Below are 21,006 nucleotides of genomic sequence, written 5' to 3'. Positions count from 1 at the left end.
CCTCTATACATATAAGTTGTAGATTTGGAGTTTTGACATTTTCACAAAGTCCATGGCTGTTTCTTTCTTGGGTTTTAAAAGGTTTAACATTTTCTTTGATTCAATGGTTCAAATCCTCTATCAAGACATCAAGAACTGATGGTCTTTCTTTAACTTTAAATAATCTACTGATGAGGATTTCTAATGAGCTTTTGTATTTGATTCCTTGAATTTTTCTTTTCAAATTTTCAGGTTTGCCTTTCTTTAGCATGTCTATTTATTAAATTCTATTGTAATACCCTAGATTATTTTCAATATTTCATTCAACTGTATGTTTTGTCTTTGTTATCTTCATTCTAGGATTTAGTCCTGCCTTCTCTGAATTCTTTGAAAATACTTATAATTCCTAGTTGTAAGACATTATCTATTGTTTCATCTAAGTAATCATTTCTATGGGGGTAATAATTTTAGAAGTAATTCACATTTTCTTTGGTAACTCTCATTGCATCTTTCTGGCCTGAGACTCAGGCATATGGATTTTTTCAGTAGTGTTTCTCAGGATAGAAATCTGGTCTCATATTGTTGGGTGAGTGCTTGGATCTCCATTTGATTTTATCCATGACCTCTCAGATAAAGGTTCAGCTAATCGTGTTTGAGTTTTCTCTTCAGATGCCTCGGTTTTGATGTGTGAATGGGGTGTGAGAAGTAGTTTGAAGCCAACTAGAATTAGGTGCAGTTTCCATACTGTTTCCTTCATCACCTTCAAATTTTCAAGTCTTGTATTCAGGTATTTAAGATATTTGTGTTGCATATTGTTAAGTGTGAAATATGACAATAGTTTTAACACAATAAAAACTTTAGATGGTATCCAAAAAATTAAAGTAATTTAAGAACATATCATTAAGGACAAAAGAAATCACATTTTTTTTTAAAGAAATGGAACTGAGATAAGGAAAGAATGAAATTTTATTAATTTTCCTGTATTGATGGGTACAATTTGCTTACCAAATAGCAAGCCATGAAGATTTTTCAAAATACCAGTTTTTTTCTTGAATACTGTTGGAAAAATAGGAGAGAGCTGGAATTTTGATGAAAATGACTGAGTATTTTTCTTCATGAATTTGATACAAATTTAAATTACATACTTAAGTATAAATAAGATCATCATTATTCTTTTTGCTCCTCTTTTCTTTCCTTCAAAATGTCTATGATTGTTTATTTGAAAACAACAATAAAGCTGTAAAAAAAAGTCCGTCATTGAAACATTGCATCCAAAACTTTACCTGCAGCTATATTTTGATACCCTATCATCGAATGCAAAACAAAATAGCTCTGGCATACTGCCAACATTTTAGTTTAGTAAGGTAGTATATTAATAATAGGATGTAGAAAAGTTCTTTTTTCCATAATACTCACCTCAAAAATATCATAACATGAAATATAATGGTGGTATGGCTTTGAGTATATTACTTTCTATAGGATGAGCTCTTGACTTAAGTGATGATGTGTGCTGTGTCTTTATAGAATTATGTAACTTTAAGAAGGGGAAATAATGGAACAAGAATGATTAAATGAGGCAGAGATTGTGATGGCCAAGTGAAAGAAATACTATGAAGGGGCACACTTAACACTGAAGACATTGAAAATGTCAAATGGAAATTCACCACTCTAGGATCGTCCTTAAAAACATAATGTACATATTGTATCAGCATGTTTATCTTAGTTTCATATGGATTTATTTCTATTTTATTTATTTTATGGAATACTGGATATTAAACCCTTGAATAATGAATTTAAAAATCTATGCCTACCCTGTCATTGTGTCTCACATTTTTAATTCAAGCACTCAGGAGGCAGAGGCAGTAACATACTGACTTACAATGTGAATTATTTTTAGGATTATTCCTTTTTATTAAAAGGTGCCTTGTTTATGAACCAATATCTCTCAAATTTTTCATTTCCTCTTTTAATTGATTTTAAATTGATGACAGATTAACAAGAGTCTTTTACTCTAATTTTCCCTGTGTAAAATAATTTATTATCCTTTTTGTTCTTGACCCTAGGAAAACAGTTTTCAAAAACCATTTAGCAGCTGAGCTGTGGTGGTATAAGCCTTTAATCCCAGCACTCAGGAGGCAGAGGAAGGCATATCTTTGTGAGTTCAAGGCCAGCCTGGTCTACAGAGCAAGAAACAGGAAAGGCACAAAGCTACACAGAAAAACCCTGTCTCGAAAAAAACAAAAAGTAAATAAATAAATAAAAATAAACTTAAAAAAAAAACATTTAGCTTTATTTACACCATAGTTTAAGACAGTTCATTATCATTTAAGAAAGTATATAACATGATTCCATACAAATGGATTAAGCTTTGTACTGCTACGTGTTTTTAATGGTCAGTAACTTTTAATTTTGTATCTCATTTGTCATGTTTATTGAAATAAAAATAAATCATAAGCAGACTATAGAAATGAGGCATGTTGACATTTGATTTTAGCATATTCTTTTTAATGAACATAGCCTTTGTTTATTGAACCATTCTCTCAATTTAAAATATATCTCACTGAAAACTTCATATGTACCATCTTGAGAATACCACTGCTAAACACATGTATCCGTGAACATCTTCTCTCTTCTGAAGTAATAAAAAATGACTGCATATGACCACTCTACCTTGCAAATGTATCAGTAGAAGAGAAGACTTGGTCATTCTATTCACTGTGGGGCTTCTAGAGAAAATGAAACTTTGGCTCAATTACTCCTTGAACTTTGGTTGTCAAAAGCAGGCCAATCTTGCTTAAAAATTGGCCCCTGAGGATGACCATAGGTTACATGATGCTAAGCACTGTTACATAAATTTCCCTATAAAATTATTAGGGACAGAGGAAGGACATACACTGCTCTACTGAGACTCATAGGAGCTCCTAGAACTCACTTGGCTCTTAGCTACTGTGAATGCTCTAGTCAACAAGATCTGAATAAAATATTTTGGCTTATTTCCTTTTTAAAGCAAATGAATACACCAATATTTGGAAATCTGAAGAAAAACCATGCTTCAGAGGCATTAAGATCCTGAAACTTAATTCCTCTTTTATTTTTTGAAAAAAACTGAAAATTGTCAAAATTTTAGGCATATGATATTGAGAGGTCTGTCTGTGGTTGTTGTTTCCCAACAATTTGGCTCACAGTAAGTATTCTGAAATTTATAAAAACTTAGAACAGTTAAAATAAAACAAGGTGTTTATTGTAAGACTGTTTGTACATACTAAGATTGGAACTATCAAAAGGACTGTCTGGATTTCTGCAAAAAAAATGTGTCAGTGACATGAGATTTTAAAAGTCAGCATCATATTTTGAAACTGTAATTTTAGTAGAACTTTAAATTGCTGGGAAAGATTATCTTTTCATCAATGGTCATATACTTTAAAGCATTCAACAAGATTTTTTTTAAGAAGGTGAATTGTTAGTAATGAGAGCCAATTCATATTTCAAGAAAATGAAAAGCAAATAGTACTTTAAATGGTTTTTTAGCTTTGTTTGTTGTATAGTCAATGTTTTGTTTAAATTTCAAGAACTAAGGATAAAAAGAAATGCAGAATCACAAGCACATTCTGGAGTCAGAATACATACAGACAACCATGAGGCATTTGATGCAAACACACAGTAGTTATTTAATATTCTGCACTTTGTTTCTCTTTGCAAATGAAGGGATATATGTTCCACTGACCAGTAAAGAATTCTATTATCTTTATTACATAATAAACAAATGTCATGCTTCACTTTCTGGCATTTGTACTTTATAGTACACAATAAAAACGGTATCAACAGCCGGGCGTTGGTGGCGCACGCCTTTAATCCCAGCACTCGGGAGGCAGAGCCAGGTGGATTTCTGTGAGTTCGAGGCCAGCCTGGGCTACCAAGTGAGCTCCAGGAAAGGCGCAAAGCTACACAGAGAAACCCTGTCTCGAAAAACCAAAAAAAAAAAAAAAAAAAAAAAAAAAAAAAAAAAAAAAAAAAAAAAAAACGGTATCAACTTTGAGGCAATAGAAATTAATTATGAAAATAGGTAAACATACATAATATATTGTATTAAGATTTATTCAACACAGGTGTTACCTTTAATTTCTGAAAAGTTTAGGGTATCTCACAATGAACACCTGGAATTACACAAATAAGCCTGATTTCATCCTTATGGGACTGACAGATTCCAAGGAGATCCAGCTGGTCCTCTCTGTGCTGTTTCTCCTGATATACCTGGTCACTGTGCTGGGGAACATAGGCATGATGCTGATTATTCGTCTAGATGCCCAGCTTCACACTCCAATGTATTTCTTCCTCACCCACCTGTCATTCCTTGACCTCAGTTACTCAACTGCCATCACACCTAAAACCTTAGAGAACCTGCTGACTTCAAACAAGAGCATTTCCTTCATAGGCTGCTTCACTCAAATGTACTTTTTTGTCTTTTTTGCCGCTACTGAGTGTTTTCTTCTGTCTTCGATGGCCTATGATCGGTACGTAGCTATCTGCAACCCTCTACACTATACATTTGTTATGTCCAGCAGATTCTGCAGTGCACTTCTTACTGGCTCATATGTGCTTGGAGCTGTGGATTCTACTGTTAATATGATATGCATGCGCACACTGGATTTCTGCAAGTCTAATGTCATCCATGATTTCTTTTGTGAGACACCTCCACTTATAGCCATGTCTTGCAGCAACACGCATGATATTGAATTCATTATATTTGTCTTTGCAGGGTCTACCCTACTATTGTCCCTTATTACAATATCTGTGTCTTATGTGTCCATTCTTTCTACTATTTTGAAGATCAATTCAACTACCGGAAAACAAAAGGCCTTCTCAACTTGTGTCTCTCATATCCTGGCAGTTACCATATTTTATGGAACCTTAATCTTTACTCATTTAAAATCAAATAAGTCCTTCTCCTCAGGAAAGGATCAAGTGGCATCTGTTTTCTATACTATTGTGATCCCAATGATGAACCCATTCATTTACAGTCTCAGAAACAAAGAAGTGAAATGTGCTGTCAGTAGAGTCATAAAGAAGAGAGAGAGAGCTCTGGACAAATAAGATAATAACAACTATGCTAAGAACTCAACTTTTCTTTATTCACATTATCCCCCTGACCTCTCCATCTAAAAATAAACAAAAGGTTTTATTGTCTTATTGTGGTGGCATTTCTATTATACAAACCTTTCTTGGAAATATCCAGGAATGTGTTTTGAAGAGTATATTTTATAATAGAAAATGAAACACTTGTTATAAACACAGTTTTTATGGACACTCAATATAAAAAATAGAAGACATGTTTACATTTCTTAAAACTATATCATGCTCAAATCTTGTTATTACCTTATGAGTAAAGCAAAATTTAAAAGTGATATAGTCTCAGATGGCCTCCTCCTGTGGTATGAAATAACAAGTTTCACAGGGTGCTTAACTCTCAATTTCATCAGCAATAGAGGAGAATAATTCCAAAACAGTGTTTAAAGATGATGTATGAAATCCATTCGAGGAAATAATCACAAATGTCAGCCTTAACATTATAAGGATATTGCTTTGTATGATGAAACTAGGGTTGGATATGCAAATTATTGACTGTAGTTTTAGAAATTATTTTCAGTTATGCTAAATCACAAATACAACTATCAGAAAAAGAATATAATCTGTATTTCCTAAGTTGGGTTCAAAGTAAATTATTAACATAGAAATTAGTTATAGGCAAATACTGGTTACCACTTCAAAACTGGCATTTTATTGAATAGAATGCCTATCAGTTCTTGACACTTGGGCACATGTTCTCTTTCAAATAATGTACATGTAAGTCTATGTAAGATATGTGTACCCATAGTTTTTCTTATTGCCTCCATGCTCTGCTTCAGCTTTCTTCATATATTTTTGGACAATGATATGTGGTGTGATATTTTATTTTTTTAAAGTCTTATTTTTTGCAACCTCTTTACTACTACATGTTTTCAGTGAATATGTAGTCTGTACACTGTGCTTACTTTACATTGCTTTGAACATGATATATCATAAATTTATCAAGTCAGAAATCTTCATGCTGCAATATCCTTGTGTACTTCTTATGTTAACTCTTTTGGAAACAAAACCACTATGATCAATATCCAATACTTTACGTACTCTTCAGCCTTGGTCTAATATAAATAACTCTGTAAAGTTATTTAAAAATGAATTCTTGAGATTAGAGCAATGAAATGCAATTTTCTGGACAAAACACAGTTCTTGAGGCCACATAATAATAACAGCAGTGGATATCTACACTGATCTGCCATTGAATGGTGTCCTCAATCTTCATACAGGGAGAGAGAAAGCGCTCTATTTGTTTCTGATAAATTCAGGAAGAGAAAAGCCATTACCTTAAATTTAATACACACTTGTGAACGTACAAAGCTCAGTATATAGTCCTAATGGCCCTGATTAAACTAAATTGGTCACAAAATAAAAACAAAGGCATGACTTTAGGAAACAAACTGGCAGAGAGGAGACAGAATGATGGATCTGGGAGAGAAATGCCAACTATCTACATCTATATCTATATCTATATCTATATCTATATCTATATCTATATCTATACCTATACCTATACCTATACCTATACCTATACCTATACCTATACCTATACCTATATCTATATCTATATCTATATCTAATCTATATTATATCTATCTGTGTATATGTATGTATGTAATTGCCAAACTTTTTTTTTAATTTTAGAAATGTAATATTGAAAGAAAAATGCAATTCAATGATTGGAACCTTTTACTGCACTTAGTAATGATTGATTTTTAACACAGAATTGATAATGAATTTTTATTTTCTTACATGCTATAAAAATTTTCTAATTTCCTTCATTATTATGGTTTTAGCTTTATATTCTACAACCATAGTCAGAATTGTCTTTCTTCTATTTAAACATTATTTTAGAAAATATATTTCTAGTTATTTGGTTTTTCTTTGTAATCTCTAGTATTGAATACTTTAAAACTTTTTTCAAAAGTTTTAAAACCATCTGATATAACTTATGAATTATTAATTTGTATGCCAATGTTGACTGCTAATATAAAGCTATTTTTAGTTATTTTTCTAAATTGATCTGAGTGTTTTAAGTGAAGTACAAATGCTCTACTTTAGTAGAAGATCATTTTACAATTGTTCATCTATTCAACTATCACTGGATTTCATCAAATCTAAATATCTATACATTCTAACACATTATTTATCACTTTTAAATATTGGGTTTACCCTATAGAAATCACACAGAAAATTATTTTTTATTTTTTTCATTTGTTTGTTATTTGCCCAGGATCTATGCATATTCTTTTCCTAATTTGTTTATGTTTGTAATTCAAAATAAGAAATAAGCATTTATTACTTATTCATTATTTTGGCCTATATTTAATAATTAATCTATTGTATTCTTTCTTACTTTGCACCTTGTATTTTAGATAAGTTGTCCAACTGATCCTGAAATTCACCAATAGGACTAGACTCACAGGCCAGCAATAATCAGTTTTCTTCACATATTTTTTGTCACTAATATGTGAATAACATTCATATACTTGGCACAGATTTTACAGGGATAGTGGAATCCATACTTAGTCCTTCATGATTATATCAAAAGCAATCCACAGTATGAGCCATCTTTCATACTTTCATATATGCTATATATGACCTATCATTACTTTTTATCAATATTTATGAAACTTATACTGTCTCCTTGTGTTTTCAATTTAGGGAAGAGAATCTTTAATTTGTATACAGTAATTTGTTACATTCTAACTTAAATAAGACTCTATTAACTGCTTTGTGATAAGTGACAAAAACATTTTATGCTGTGGTCATATAATTATAATTGCTGCTAAATTTGAAATAATTGTATTTGTCCTGTAATTTTATTATTACATCTATATATGCTCTGCTCCTCATCAAATGATGAAACAGTCTCAGCACAACAGTTCATACTATGATGTCATGACAAAAATGTTTATATAATATAAGCGTGATATTTAGAAAGACTGCAATATATCTGGGAAACTATTGTTCTTGCTTCTGAATTATCCCTATATAAGTTGTAAAGTTATAAGTTGTGTGACATGTCTGTAATCCTAGTACTCATATTTCTGAGGCAGGAGCATTATCAATCATATGATGACATACTAGACAATACAGAGAAAAATAGGATACCCATGTACAGAGGAAGAACATATCTGAAATATTGAATAATAATATCAATAAAAATAATATATAAAGGGAGCAAATAACAATATGTTTGGGATTAGTTAATCATTTTAAAATATATTTGAAGGGCTGGCAAGATGACTCAGAAGGTAAAAATGCTTATCACAAGCCTGACATCAGTCTGATGCACTTACTTCAAAAGCTGTGAAAAAAAATCACACTGGCATATGTCATGCCATAACTATCCTATGCATGAAGTAATATGGTCCTGCAAATCTTCTAGCTTACACTGAAATCAAACAGCAAATACTGCTAGTATGAATATGGGGATAAGAAACATCATATATTGCTAAGAGGAGTATATATATATAGCCATCATTAGAATCGGAACATAGATTAAAAATTAAAAGGAAAAGTTATCATACAGTGTTACTATATTATAGGTAGATATTATCCAAATCAATTAGTCATCAAACAACATAGCCAATCAATGTAACCACATTAGAAGTGGATGAAGAAAATATGGTATATACATACAAAGGTATATTCTGCAGACATCAGGTGGACCAAATCGCATTGTTTTCTACAAAGCAATATAAGGAGTCACAAAGATATAAATCTCACATGGTATATAGATTTTCATTATAAAATGAACATAAGATAATCTTTAGTGAGCCACTGAAAATATCTGAGAGTACAGAATGCATTTAATATACAGAAAAAATTTGATTTTAGATTATAAAATGTTAACAGGAATTTAGAATCTCATTTACTTCTTTGAACTTTGAATGTATTCTATTTTTCAATGAAGACATTTGACAGAATCATGTTTTAATTTAACTATTTTCTTTCTTTTTCTTTTTCTTTCTCTTATACATTACATCCAGACAGCAGTTTCCCCTTCCTTTTTTACTCACAGTCCCTTCTCACCATATCTACTCTCACTCAGATTCACTCCTCCTCTGTTCCCACTCCCCTCCAGGCCTGCCAGGTATATCAATGAAATATGGCATAAAAGGTCACAAGAAGACTGGCACAAACCCTCATTTCCTGTTCCCTTTATTGTCACTGAAAAAGTGACTCTACTTATGTCTAAAACATTCCTGTCTTCCACACTAGTTCAAAGAGTCCTAAATCGATCAAAGTGTGGCCTTACAATTATGCTCCACATAGTCTTGTACTTACTGTCAAAATATTTTATGTGTCAACTTAGTAACCAGAAAAGACAATACAGTGATCATGTGTTTATTTTGGGGTTCCCAGGAAAAAGGAAGAAATCTCAGAATTGGGCCTTCATTTCTGGTATTTGCAAACATCCTAAATCATCTTGCTGAGAAATTGGCTCCTGAAGATGACCACATGTTTTATGATATTCAATACCCTTATATAAGGAACCTCACAGCTATCAGGCAGAGAGAGAAGGTCTACACTCATCAGATTATGTGCAGAGTATATTCTGAGATGCCTTTGGACCATATCCTCATAGGTACTTCCACTTGACAAAGACCTGTATAACATTTCTGTTGTGGATGTCTTTATGTATGCTTTAAATGTATGTTGCTCTTGGTTTGCTTATTAAATAAAGTGCTGATTGACCATTATCCAATTAGGAAGTATAGTATAGGCAGGACAAGGAGAGATGAGAATTATGGGAAACAGAAGGCTGAGTGAAGAGACACTGCCAGCTGCCACCATGAGAAGCAAGATGTAAAAGTAGTGGTAAGCCACTGGCCACTTGGCAAAGGATAGATTAATAGAAATGGGGTAATTTAAGATATAAGAACTAGATACCCAGAAGCCTGCCATGGCCATACAGTTTATAAGTAATATAAGTCTCTGTGTGTTTACTTGGATCTGAGTGGCTACAGGCTTGTGTAGAACTGGAAAAAAACGTCAGCTACAAATGGTACCCAAAGGCTCAAGTTTCCAACTAAGTTTCAGCTTCATGTCTCATGTGGGCAGGCTTGAGCTACTCTATGGTGGATTCATGGCATGTGGGCTTGACCTACACCACGTTACACAGAGGTGTCTCCAAGCTGAGTACTATGATACCTGGTGGACATAGTTTTTGCTAGTTAAAAAAAAAAGAAGTTTCTGTGCTACATGCTGCTTTGATAGAGACATAAACCCACTACCTCTGAGAGTTGATGGTACACATCACTTTCAGACCCAGAGCTGGTGGTAAACATACCACCTCCATGTTAGGAAACTGAGGTGGGCAGAAATGCTGCAGTTTAAAGCAATAGCTTTACAATAGAACAGATTCAAATGGCATAAACCTCTAAACAGTTTACAATGTCTGTAAAAATATACTTAGACTTGGAAGAGAAAAAAAGGAATACATGCAGTTATCTAAAGCAATAGATAGTTTTAAAAAATAAATTCTTTAAAGAGAAAGTAAAAGTAATATAAAAAAATAAGCCACATAAACATGGATATCACACAGAAAATCTGAATTCTGTTGTCTTCGGGATTTTTTTTTTACTGTAGAAACACATATGATTGTAAAAGTTGCTCAGTAAAATCAATATGTATATTTTAAAAGTATCTTGACTTCAAAATTTGGATCTAAAGACATGTTGCTTTGGAAAGAAAGCTCTGCTTTTGTTTCCACAGAAAGCAAGAGGCTATAGATTTATTCCAGATTAAGATATTTCAGGTTTGACCAGCCAATACCCCCTGAAAGGTCTCTGATGACACCATGGCCCAGATGATCCAACATTCAGAACTGTTTCAAGGCAATGGCTTGACAATACAGCCACACAGACTACTCCATAATCCTAAAATTTTCTTTGTGTCCCCATAAGAATACAGTGCCCTCATTCAGCATGAAGTAGTCTCAAAACTATACTCATATTCTTTAAAAATGGATTATGGATGTTTATCTTTGTTTAGGTTTTTGGTTGCAATTTGTTATTGGTTATTGCCAATCTCTTTCTAAAAGAAGAAAGTGAGATATAATATGGAAATATAGGTTTTAGATAGGACAGGATAAAAGAGTAGATTGTGGAACCTACTTTTAAAGAGCAACTTGCTTAAAATGTTTTATATCGGTATACATTATAGTTCATTGATACAAATTTAAAGATAATTTTGTTATGCTGTATATATATATATTTCCATTCTTGTTTAAGTTATTATGTTTATATAACTCATTTAAATTGTAATGTATAGTTGAGAAATACAGATTAATAATTAGTCTTCTATGATAGTCAAACTTATAGTCATGTTAAGTTTTCTAGGTATTCATAGATATAATTCAACACTTCAAAGACCTAGGGAATATGGCATTTAAAATGTCTTAAAAGTTTAGACTTTCTGGACAGGGAGACATGTCTGATTCTGACAGCACCAGTTTACTTCAGAGAGGAGCATGGGCATCAAAGACACTCTTTATGGATTTTATCTTCTTCTTGGCAAAAATAGCCATTGGTACAAGAAACTGTTCTTGATTGGACTGCTTGATCAACTGCACATGCAGGACCCATAGGAAGGTGACCACTGAACTTTGTTTGGCCAAATGGTCCTATAGGTTCCCACTTCACAGAGAAAACTGCCAGACATTTTACAGGACACAGAGAGAAATGACTGAGAAACTCTAAGCCTGTGGGCTGAAGACAGATGCCCCAAATTTACAGAGAATCTTTGGATGACTGTCTAGACTACCAGCTGTCTCTGTCTTCTCTTGGAAGACTCCTGAAAGTGCTTGCATCCTTCTCCCATTTCTCAGGTAATATTATATCCTTCTGAGGTCTTTGATGTAGTTGAAGACTAGATAGTTATAATTTCCTTAGTTATGATAAAAGATAAGTTAGATACGAAACCTTACACTCACAAATATAGGATAAATAGGGTATCTTCTTTAATTTTGCCAAATGCAAATAGACTAGATATTATAACTATGATTCTAGTTATTTTGTTATATGTAATTTTACTATTTTAAAGTTAAAATCTTTCTTTTTGAAAAAACAGAAAAGGGGAAGTGCTGTGGATTTCTTTTGTTATGTTGTAAATGTGTGTTGTTCTGATTTGGTTGATAAATGAAATGCTAATTGGCCAGTAGCCACGCAGGAAGTATAGTATAGGCAGGACAAAGAGAGAGGAGAATTCTGGGAAGTAGAAGGATGAGTGAGGAGATGCTGCAACCTGCCACTATGAGAAGCAAGATGTAAAAGTACTGGTAAGCCATGAGCAACGTGGCAAAGTATAGATTAATAGAAAAGGGTTAATTTAAGATATAAGAACTAGATAGCAAGAAGTCTGCAATGGCCATATGGTTCATAAGTAACATAAGTCTGTGTGTTTACTTGCGCTAAGCAACTGCAGGCATGGGTGGGAATGGAAAAAAAACTTCATCTACACATTACTGTAGCAATTTAATTTACCAATTAAGAATGAATGTACAAAAATGAAAATATTAATCTACAAGAATATGCATGCAACAACATGGAATTTTTATAGCTTAAAATGGATTTCCTCTTGTATGGAAATAAAATTTGGGAGTTAACACATCTTTTAAGCTTGTCATACATGATTATTTGTTCCCCTTAACTTTGGCTCACAGTAAATATTCTTACAATTGGAATATTTTAAATAACTTAAAGAAAACAGGTGACTTACTGACTAATGCATGTACACATCTGATTTAGTACTCATAAGAATAATGTCAGGTTTTGTACAAAGAGAATGAAAGAGTCTCCTAGCAACAGCCATATTTTTGACATTTAGTTTAAGATAAATTTGGTTGTAAGGGTAAGGTAAGCAAAACTGCAAGAATCCATAATTACATTTTTTAGTTCAACCAATTTAGGTCTTGCAAAATTAAGTTTAGTCATAATCAATCTTAAGATATTACAAAATATGAACAGTTAATTACATATTCAAGTTTTATCCTCTATTTATTATATATCAGATATTTTGTTTGGTTTTACTGAATTATTCATAAATGGGGTTGTGGTGACATGTGCATGTTCTTTCAGTCAAATGAAATGGACCAACTTATAGAGTCAGCATACATGTGCAATAAAATTGCATTGTCAGAAATTTATGCCCTGCTTAATACATCTAACATCAGTGACTAATTGTTCTATCTAGAATGCAACCTTATAGCTGTGTTAAATGTGATATTAAGGGGATACATTTAGAATATTACCAAGTTTATTAAATGAAGAGGTATGGGTACATTTATATTCAAATATTATATAAGATTTTTTTCAATCAAATTTTTATAGTCAAACACTCTGAGCCTATCAGTGGTGGTACACGCCTTTAAACCCAAACATGAGAGGGATAGCCAGGCAGATCTCTGTGAGTTTGAGGCCAGCCTGGTCTACAGAGAGAGGCCCAGAACAGGAACCAAAGCTACCCAGAGAAACACTGTCTTCAAAAACCACACACACACACACACACACACACACACACAAAATACTCCGAGACACCTAAAATTGATTATGTAATTACTGGTATGTACATAAATAAAATCTTTTAAAAACCATTAAAATATATATTACCTTTGATTTCTCAACAGTTTAAGGACATTTACTATGAATGCCTAGATTTACAAATATAAGCCTGAATTCATATGTATGGGACTGATGAATTCCATGATCTTGTTACATTTTTCCTTAAGGCATCAATAGCCTATGTATGATAGCTACTTAGCTATCTGCAATACTCTACACTATCCAATTGTTATGTCTAATAGACTTTGCCTTCTCATTGTCCATATGTAATATGACTATAATATAACATCTTCTTAAGAAAAATTTTGTATGAGTAGTCAGAATTTATTCAACTCTAATATCACCCATCACCTTTTCTTCAGTTCTCCTGTAATCTTAAAGTGGGAGATTTTGCATTATTTCCTTAGGTGCTTCTCATGGGAAGAGATAAGGGAGTTCAGGTAGACTTTGATAACATGCTCTAAAGGGGAATAGGTCAGATTGAATTTAAGTGGCAGTAGGATAGTTTAAACTTGACAAGTTGTAGTAGAGCCATCATACACTTCTAAAGAAATTTGAACACAGCTAGGTAGAGATGGCCTATAGTGAGTAAGATAAGACTAATGATTAGAGAACTAATAGGACACCTATTCAGGTTAGCCATTATATTAATTTTAATGTGGACCTATTTATGACAATGATTTGACTCAGGGAGAACTTCTTTAAAATACCTGAAAGCAGGATAAAAACAATGGTATGAAGTTAACACAGGAAAGGAGTGAATGTGGAAGAACCAGAGTGGAATGGAACAAAATTCCATTAATAGGAGAATAATTGTCATTGATCACTTTTTTTTGTCTGTTTCCTGTTGTTGGTCACCATCTCTGACCAATTTTGATTTATTGGTACAAAAGCAGCATTGTTCCTGGAAAAGGGCACACATCCCTTCTTAGCAATACTCAGTCCTAGTACTCTAATTTTGAAGTTTGACAGCAAACAAAAAATTGATTGCTTCTGGGGGCATGTTAAATGTATCTGAAATCTCTAAGTTTTCTGAGAGCTAGTGAAACAGGGAGGTTAGCTGACACAATGAAGCCTTCAGTCCAACTCTTTTAGTCTTAGAAAAGCATTGAGAATCACAAGAAAATGAGTGAATTGCATACTCAAACAACTTTTAAGGGTTTGGGGCAAAATATCTCTAACTGCTTAAAAATGACAAAGGGGGTAATGTAGAAAGGGTAGCACATAGAGTGCTTCAGAGGAGGATCCACATAAGTGGCCATGATAAGACTTAATAAATGGACAAAATCCAGAACATAAGACAGCTATGTGATGGTGGGATACATCCTCAGAGTGTGTTATTTGGGTTGGGTAACATCTTTAATAGAAAAAGTGAGACTCCTAGGACCAATATAATTCCTGATGAGGAAGCAGTGAAGAAAAAAGTTAGGGCATTTTTTTTGCCTTTATTGGAGTAAGAGTACAGTGATAAACTCATTTAAAGAATCCTTTTCAGGCTTTCACATGCATGTTAGGAAGACTGATGATTACCCAGCCTCCTTTGTCTATAATAGGGTAAAAGGCCATTGGTATGATAGAAAAACTTTAAGTATTTTTCATTTCCCCTCATGAGTTCAGAATCTGTCATTGAATCTCCTCCATTACAATCATGTTGGGAATATTAAGAAATAAAAATAATGAGGAAATTATTTTTATTGAAAACGTTTTTTTCATGCAATCTATTCTGATCATGCTTTCCCTCCCCCTACTTGAGTCTCCACTGGAGAAACTAATTTTTACCTTACATGTAGATGTCAATTCAAGATAGCTTCTTCTTTAGCAATGGGAGACCATGTCTACTTCCCACACTCTGTGTTGAGACTCTGTCTGATTTGAACCTGTGCAGGCCCTGTGCATGCCTTTCTGAGATCATATATGCATCATTCCTGTTGTGTCTAGAAGATATGTTTTACTTGCTGTCATCCATCTCCTCTGGCTCTTATGCATTTTATCTTCTTTTTCTCACAACCCTCTGAGTCCTTATGGAGGGTTTTGATGAGGATGCGACACTTAGAGCTGAGAGTTCCAGGGTCTCTCATTCTCTTTAACTTGTCCAGTTGTGGCTCTCTGTGTTAGTTCTCATCTTCTACAACAGGAAATTTCTCTGATGCCGAGTGAGACTCTAATTTATGGGTATAGAGGAATGTGATAAGGAATCAATGAATTACTGCACTGTTTAGCAAAAGAACAGTATTTGGTCTTTTTCTAGGCCAGCAGTTCTCAATCTGTGTGGGTCACGATCCTTTTTAGAGTCAAATGTCTCTTTTACAGGGATTGCATCTCAGATATCCTTCATGTCTGGTATTTACATTATAAGTCATAATATCATCAATATTACAGTTATGAAGTAAGCAACAAAATAATTTTATGGTTGACAAACTATATTAAAGAATTGCAGCATTAGAAAAGTTGAGAACTACTGCTCTAGACTCATGATCAGTCTAGTGTCAGGTTCTTGACTACTCAACCAGTGTCAGGCATGAGTTCCTTCCAATAGAGTGGACCTTGAAATTTAATCAGAGAATGGATGGTCACTCCTACAATGTTTGTGTTACTATTCCACCAGTATATTATGCACATAGATTACCCTTGTACATAACAAGATTTGCAGTTGTTTGCTTTTATCTTTCTCAGTTGGTAGCATGAGGAGTAACTTCTACATTTTGAACCCTGCTCAGTAGGGTTGAAGGCTCTACTTTTACACCATTTAGCAACTCCTTGTTAAATGAGATATTCAGGAGCTGTCTTTATCAATAGAGACTTACTATCAGTTCAGAGAGAACAACCAGGAGCTTTGACAATAGCCTGGATTGGTCTTAGAATCCCATAGGCCACTTTGATTCTGAATATGCCTAATTCCATATATTTTTCTCATTTTCTGTCAAATTATATGACTAGTATTTAATATATATTTATTTTTAAATACAAATTGTATTAGGATATGATTCATGAAGACCTAAGTTAATAGTAACATATTTATAGGAATGTAAAGGCATTACCGCTTTCAACATCAGAAAAATGTCATGTATGTACGAAATGTATATTTATAGCCTTAGATCTAGTGCTACTTTTAGATTTGGTCAAAAAGGCCTCTGGCCTAGTTTAGTTTATATAATGTTACTTATATTTGTTTATTTCACTTTTGACCATTTTGTATTGGATAACCATTGGTGTATTCTTCCCTGTGGAAGACTTTCTCCTGTTCTCAAAATTCTTTAGCTGCCAATCAAAATACATATATGTGGAGCCAAGTCACAATGGATGAATCTCCAAAACCTCCCACTCCTAAACCTAAAAGATTACTGAGGATGAGGTGACACATTGAATATAAGAACTAGAGGAACTTCATATTTGCTGTGAGAGAGTGTCTACAGTGAATGTCAGAAGCTACACCCATGACATCTTACCAACATAACTTCCTAAACCTAAGCTGAACAAGTAAAACCATAATAAACATGGCAAATTATAGGGGAAAGCTGAAGAGACCTCATCCCTACTCAAAGAACTATAGGCAGGTAAGAACGGGACGATAATAACAGTTGTTTATTCAATACCAAATGGCCATCTCTGAAAACATACATACAAATAACATGATACAGACTGAACACAATGCCTTTATCTATATAGGAATACATCCTATCTATATAGGAATACATATACATATATGTAGATATAAGTAACAACAATTTATGGAAACATATGTCATTAATTTTTAAAAGAGCTAGAAGAGGTATATGGAAGAGACTGCATTGAAGCAAGTGAAAAGGAAAATGAGGTAATTATATTAAATGAAGTAATTACATTAATATGCCAAAAGTAAAACAATAATCATGCTTCCCAAATCCACCTTTTGAATGGCTGGTTTAAGTATAAGTCAATTATAAGTAGGGATTGCTTTTGTCATTTTGCTCTATGCTTTGTTTTCATCTCACATTTCCTCCATTACTAAGTGACTTTCGAAGAAGCCATTTTGATTATTTTCTATGTATTCACTTTTTAAGTATTTGTAATTTTGTAAAAATATTTTAAATATATTATAATTTGCTTTAGCTGATGGTATTTTAACTTTGACAGTGCTGTAGTTTAAATGTGAAATGGTCCTCAGAGGCTGGTGGTACTATTTGGGAAGGTCATAGAATCTTTAGGAGGAACAGCCTCCAAGGAAGAATGAATCACTGTAGGCAGAACTTGATGATTTATATCCTGGCCTAACTTCCTGTTCATTCTTTGATTCTTACTACAGATGAAATGTCACCATCCAGCCTCCTGCTTCTGCCACCAGGCTTTTCATAAAATGTTGTATCTTCTTGCCCATGATATATGATATACTCCTAGAACTATCAGTCAAAATAAGCACTTTATTAAAAAAAAGCAGAAATAGAAGGACTTTGAGGAGGAGGAAGAAAAGACAAAAGAAGTAGTTATTATTATCATATTATTATTATTATTATTCATAGTAGTAGTAAAAGGAGGAGAAGAACAAAAGCAACAACAACTATTGCTAGCCTGTTGTTGTTGCTGCTGCTTCTGTATAACTATTACTGGCAACTAAGGCATGCTTAGGCTGAGACAATAGTATTTCTAGAGCATTTCTGTCAGTGGGAAGAGCATACCAGTTGGATATTCAGGACCAAAAAGTAAACTTTGAAAACATCAGGACCAATAATATTACATAGACTGAGCATATAGTATTTATGTATTTAGAAATATAAAGACGAAACTACAACTAATGAAATAGGCCATTAATTTGAGAGAAGGAAGAACAGGTACATGTGAGGGTTTAGAGCAAAGGAAGAGAAGGGAAAATTATGTTATTGTATTATAACCTCCAAATATGAGATAAATTATTATTTATTAGGGTATTTATTATTCAACTTTTTACAGGTCAGTTAAAAATGAAGAATTTCATTTTTTTATTTTAATTTTAATTTAATTTAATTTAATTTTCATGTTAATTTCATTAATTGCATATTAAACTAGTAGGTAGGTGTTACTATTTCAATACATGTTATTGTATTGAATATGTTGTACTTGTTTATACAATGTGTTTTGTACAATGATATCATTACTTGATGAAATTATTCAAAATCCTTTCTTCTTCCTTTTGAAATGGGTTGTAAATAATTATTATGGATAGTCACCTTACTGTGCAGTAGCACACCAGAAAGTCTTTTTGTCATGGAGAATTCAAATATATTCTGTTTTTAAATATTTTGTGGTATCCATTCTTCTATCTCTTGTGAGATCATGCCCACCTCCCCAACCATCCCATTTCATGTCTTCTTTCTCTCTTTCTTTAGAAAATTAGGAGACAAATATATTGGTGAAATTATTAAGGCCACTCCACGTAGTTAAAAGGATATTTATTTAATGGCATAACTCACAAATTAAGGGATAGGTAGGTCGCAGGGTCTGGGGAAGGTCTATCGCAGTCCAGAGGTGTTCTCTGGAGCTTTGCTTGGTCCACTTCCACCGTTCAGGGTCCTGGCACAGAGAGAGCGCTGGCCCATCCAGATATCGGGTCTCCAGACTCCTCCCCTTAACCTGCCTTGTAGGTGTGACAGTTGCCAGAGTCTCAATGGGGGTTGGAATTTCCAGATCCAAGCTGGAATGTGTAGCTGGAGGGCTTCTCTCCAGGTTCCCCAAGCCCCGCAGTCCCACAATCCACTTATAAAATAATCACTCAGACGCTTATATCACTTATAAACTGTATGGCCGTTGCAGGCTTCCTGCTAACTGTTCTTTTATCTTAAATTAACCCATTTTTATAAATCTATACCTTGCCACGTGGCTGGTGGCTTACCGGCGTCTTTACAGGTTGCCTCTCCTCGCCGTGGCTGCAGTGTCTCTCCTCCTTCTTCCTGTTTCCCCAATTCTCCTCTCTCTTTGTCCCGCCTATACTTCCTGCCTGGTCACTGGCCATCAGTGTTTTATTTATATAGAGTGATATCCACAGCAGGAATGGCTACCCACTATATCTCCCCCTTTTTGTCTAAATAAGAAGGTTCTAAACTAATACAAGCCTATATACAAAGGAATGGTTATCAAATATTGTCCAGGAAAAATGAGGGATAATGACCTAGATAAGATGGAACTACAACCAATGCAAACAATATCAAGCAAGAAACACATACTAAAATCCAGAGAAGTATAGAGCATAGGTAAATGGCATGTTATAAAGATCATTCCAAAAGGTGTCCTATCCTAAAGAACCTGAATCTAATACTTTATATGTTCTATCTAAGATATTATATATACTAAGTTGTAACTATAACTGCTAGTCTTCAATCCCATCAAAGACCTGAGAAGGAACATAATGGTACCTGAGAAATGGTAGATGGATGAAAGCAACTTTCGGGAATCTTGCAAGAGTAGACCAAGACAGCTGGCAGCCTGGACAGTCACCTAATGTTTCTCAGCATTATTGGTGCATTCAAATTGGCTACAGGCCTAGAGTATCTGACAGACCATTTTCAGAAGCAGGAATTCTGAAAGAAGATCTTACCCTGTCTTGGCAGAGTACAGTGGTCGCTTTCCTTGTGTCCCACTTGTCCAGAAAGGACATCATTGCATTCATACTGTGGGCAGTCGAGTCAAGGGCAGTTCTTTGCTCAGTAGGTCATTTTGTGCCAGGAAGACAAACTTCCAAATGGGAATGTCTTAGAAGCCCAACATTCTATCAGGATCAAATTGGTGCAGCCAGGAGCAATTGTGTCTCACGTCAACAGAATTCTCAGTTATTCTCTAGTTCTTTGAAGTGTATGAAGATTACCTGTCCATCTGACCTATGTATCTATAAATCTGGATAACCTAACTAAAGTAACTATAGAGATGACAGGCATAGGTGACTATAAATCTATAAGTATTATTATCTACCGAAATAACCCAAGGACTAAGGCTTCATGTAAACAAGGTAAACAGTCTATAAGTAAATGTATGGTAAAGAATGATGACTTCAAAATTGTGACAATACACAAGATATTTATAACAGAGGTAGGAATATATAGTGCAATATGCAATATGACAATAATCTTAAATATATATCAATATACCGAATATCCTACACAGAAGTAGAATATACATAATATATGTATATATAAATTTACATTTGTATCAATATAAAAATATTTCAAATAAGAATAGAAATATATGTACATTATAATAAATATAGTTCTGTATTTGTATCAATATACAAATTATCTTAAACAGGAGTATAAAAATAGTTTACATTTGTATCAACATATAAGAATCCATAACAGTACAAATTGCAGTGCAAATTATCTAAGGTTGCTATTTTACTAAA

The 21,006-nt window shown here is 33.6% G+C and overlaps 1 protein-coding gene across 1 annotated transcript; it reads left to right on the top strand.

Moving 5' to 3' along the window:
- The first annotated feature begins 4,125 nt into the window (after positions 1–4,125).
- Positions 4,126–5,070, top strand: LOC102925624 (olfactory receptor 8H1-like). Its single transcript, XM_006989767.3, has one exon. The coding sequence runs from the start codon at positions 4,126–4,128 to the stop codon at positions 5,068–5,070; it is 945 nt and encodes a 314-aa protein (XP_006989829.3).
- The last annotated feature ends 15,936 nt before the right edge of the window (positions 5,071–21,006 follow it).

This window comes from Peromyscus maniculatus, chromosome 4 (assembly GCF_049852395.1).
Source record: "Peromyscus maniculatus bairdii isolate BWxNUB_F1_BW_parent chromosome 4, HU_Pman_BW_mat_3.1, whole genome shotgun sequence".
Taxonomy (NCBI): domain Eukaryota; kingdom Metazoa; phylum Chordata; class Mammalia; order Rodentia; family Cricetidae; genus Peromyscus; species Peromyscus maniculatus.
This window is presented reverse-complemented; position numbering and strand designations above follow the sequence as displayed.

What these genes read in the sequence shown, in the direction of transcription:
- LOC102925624 (XM_006989767.3), top strand. Translation starts at nt 4,126, where the DNA reads ATGAACACCTGGAATTACACAAATAAGCCTGATTTCATCCTTATGGGA.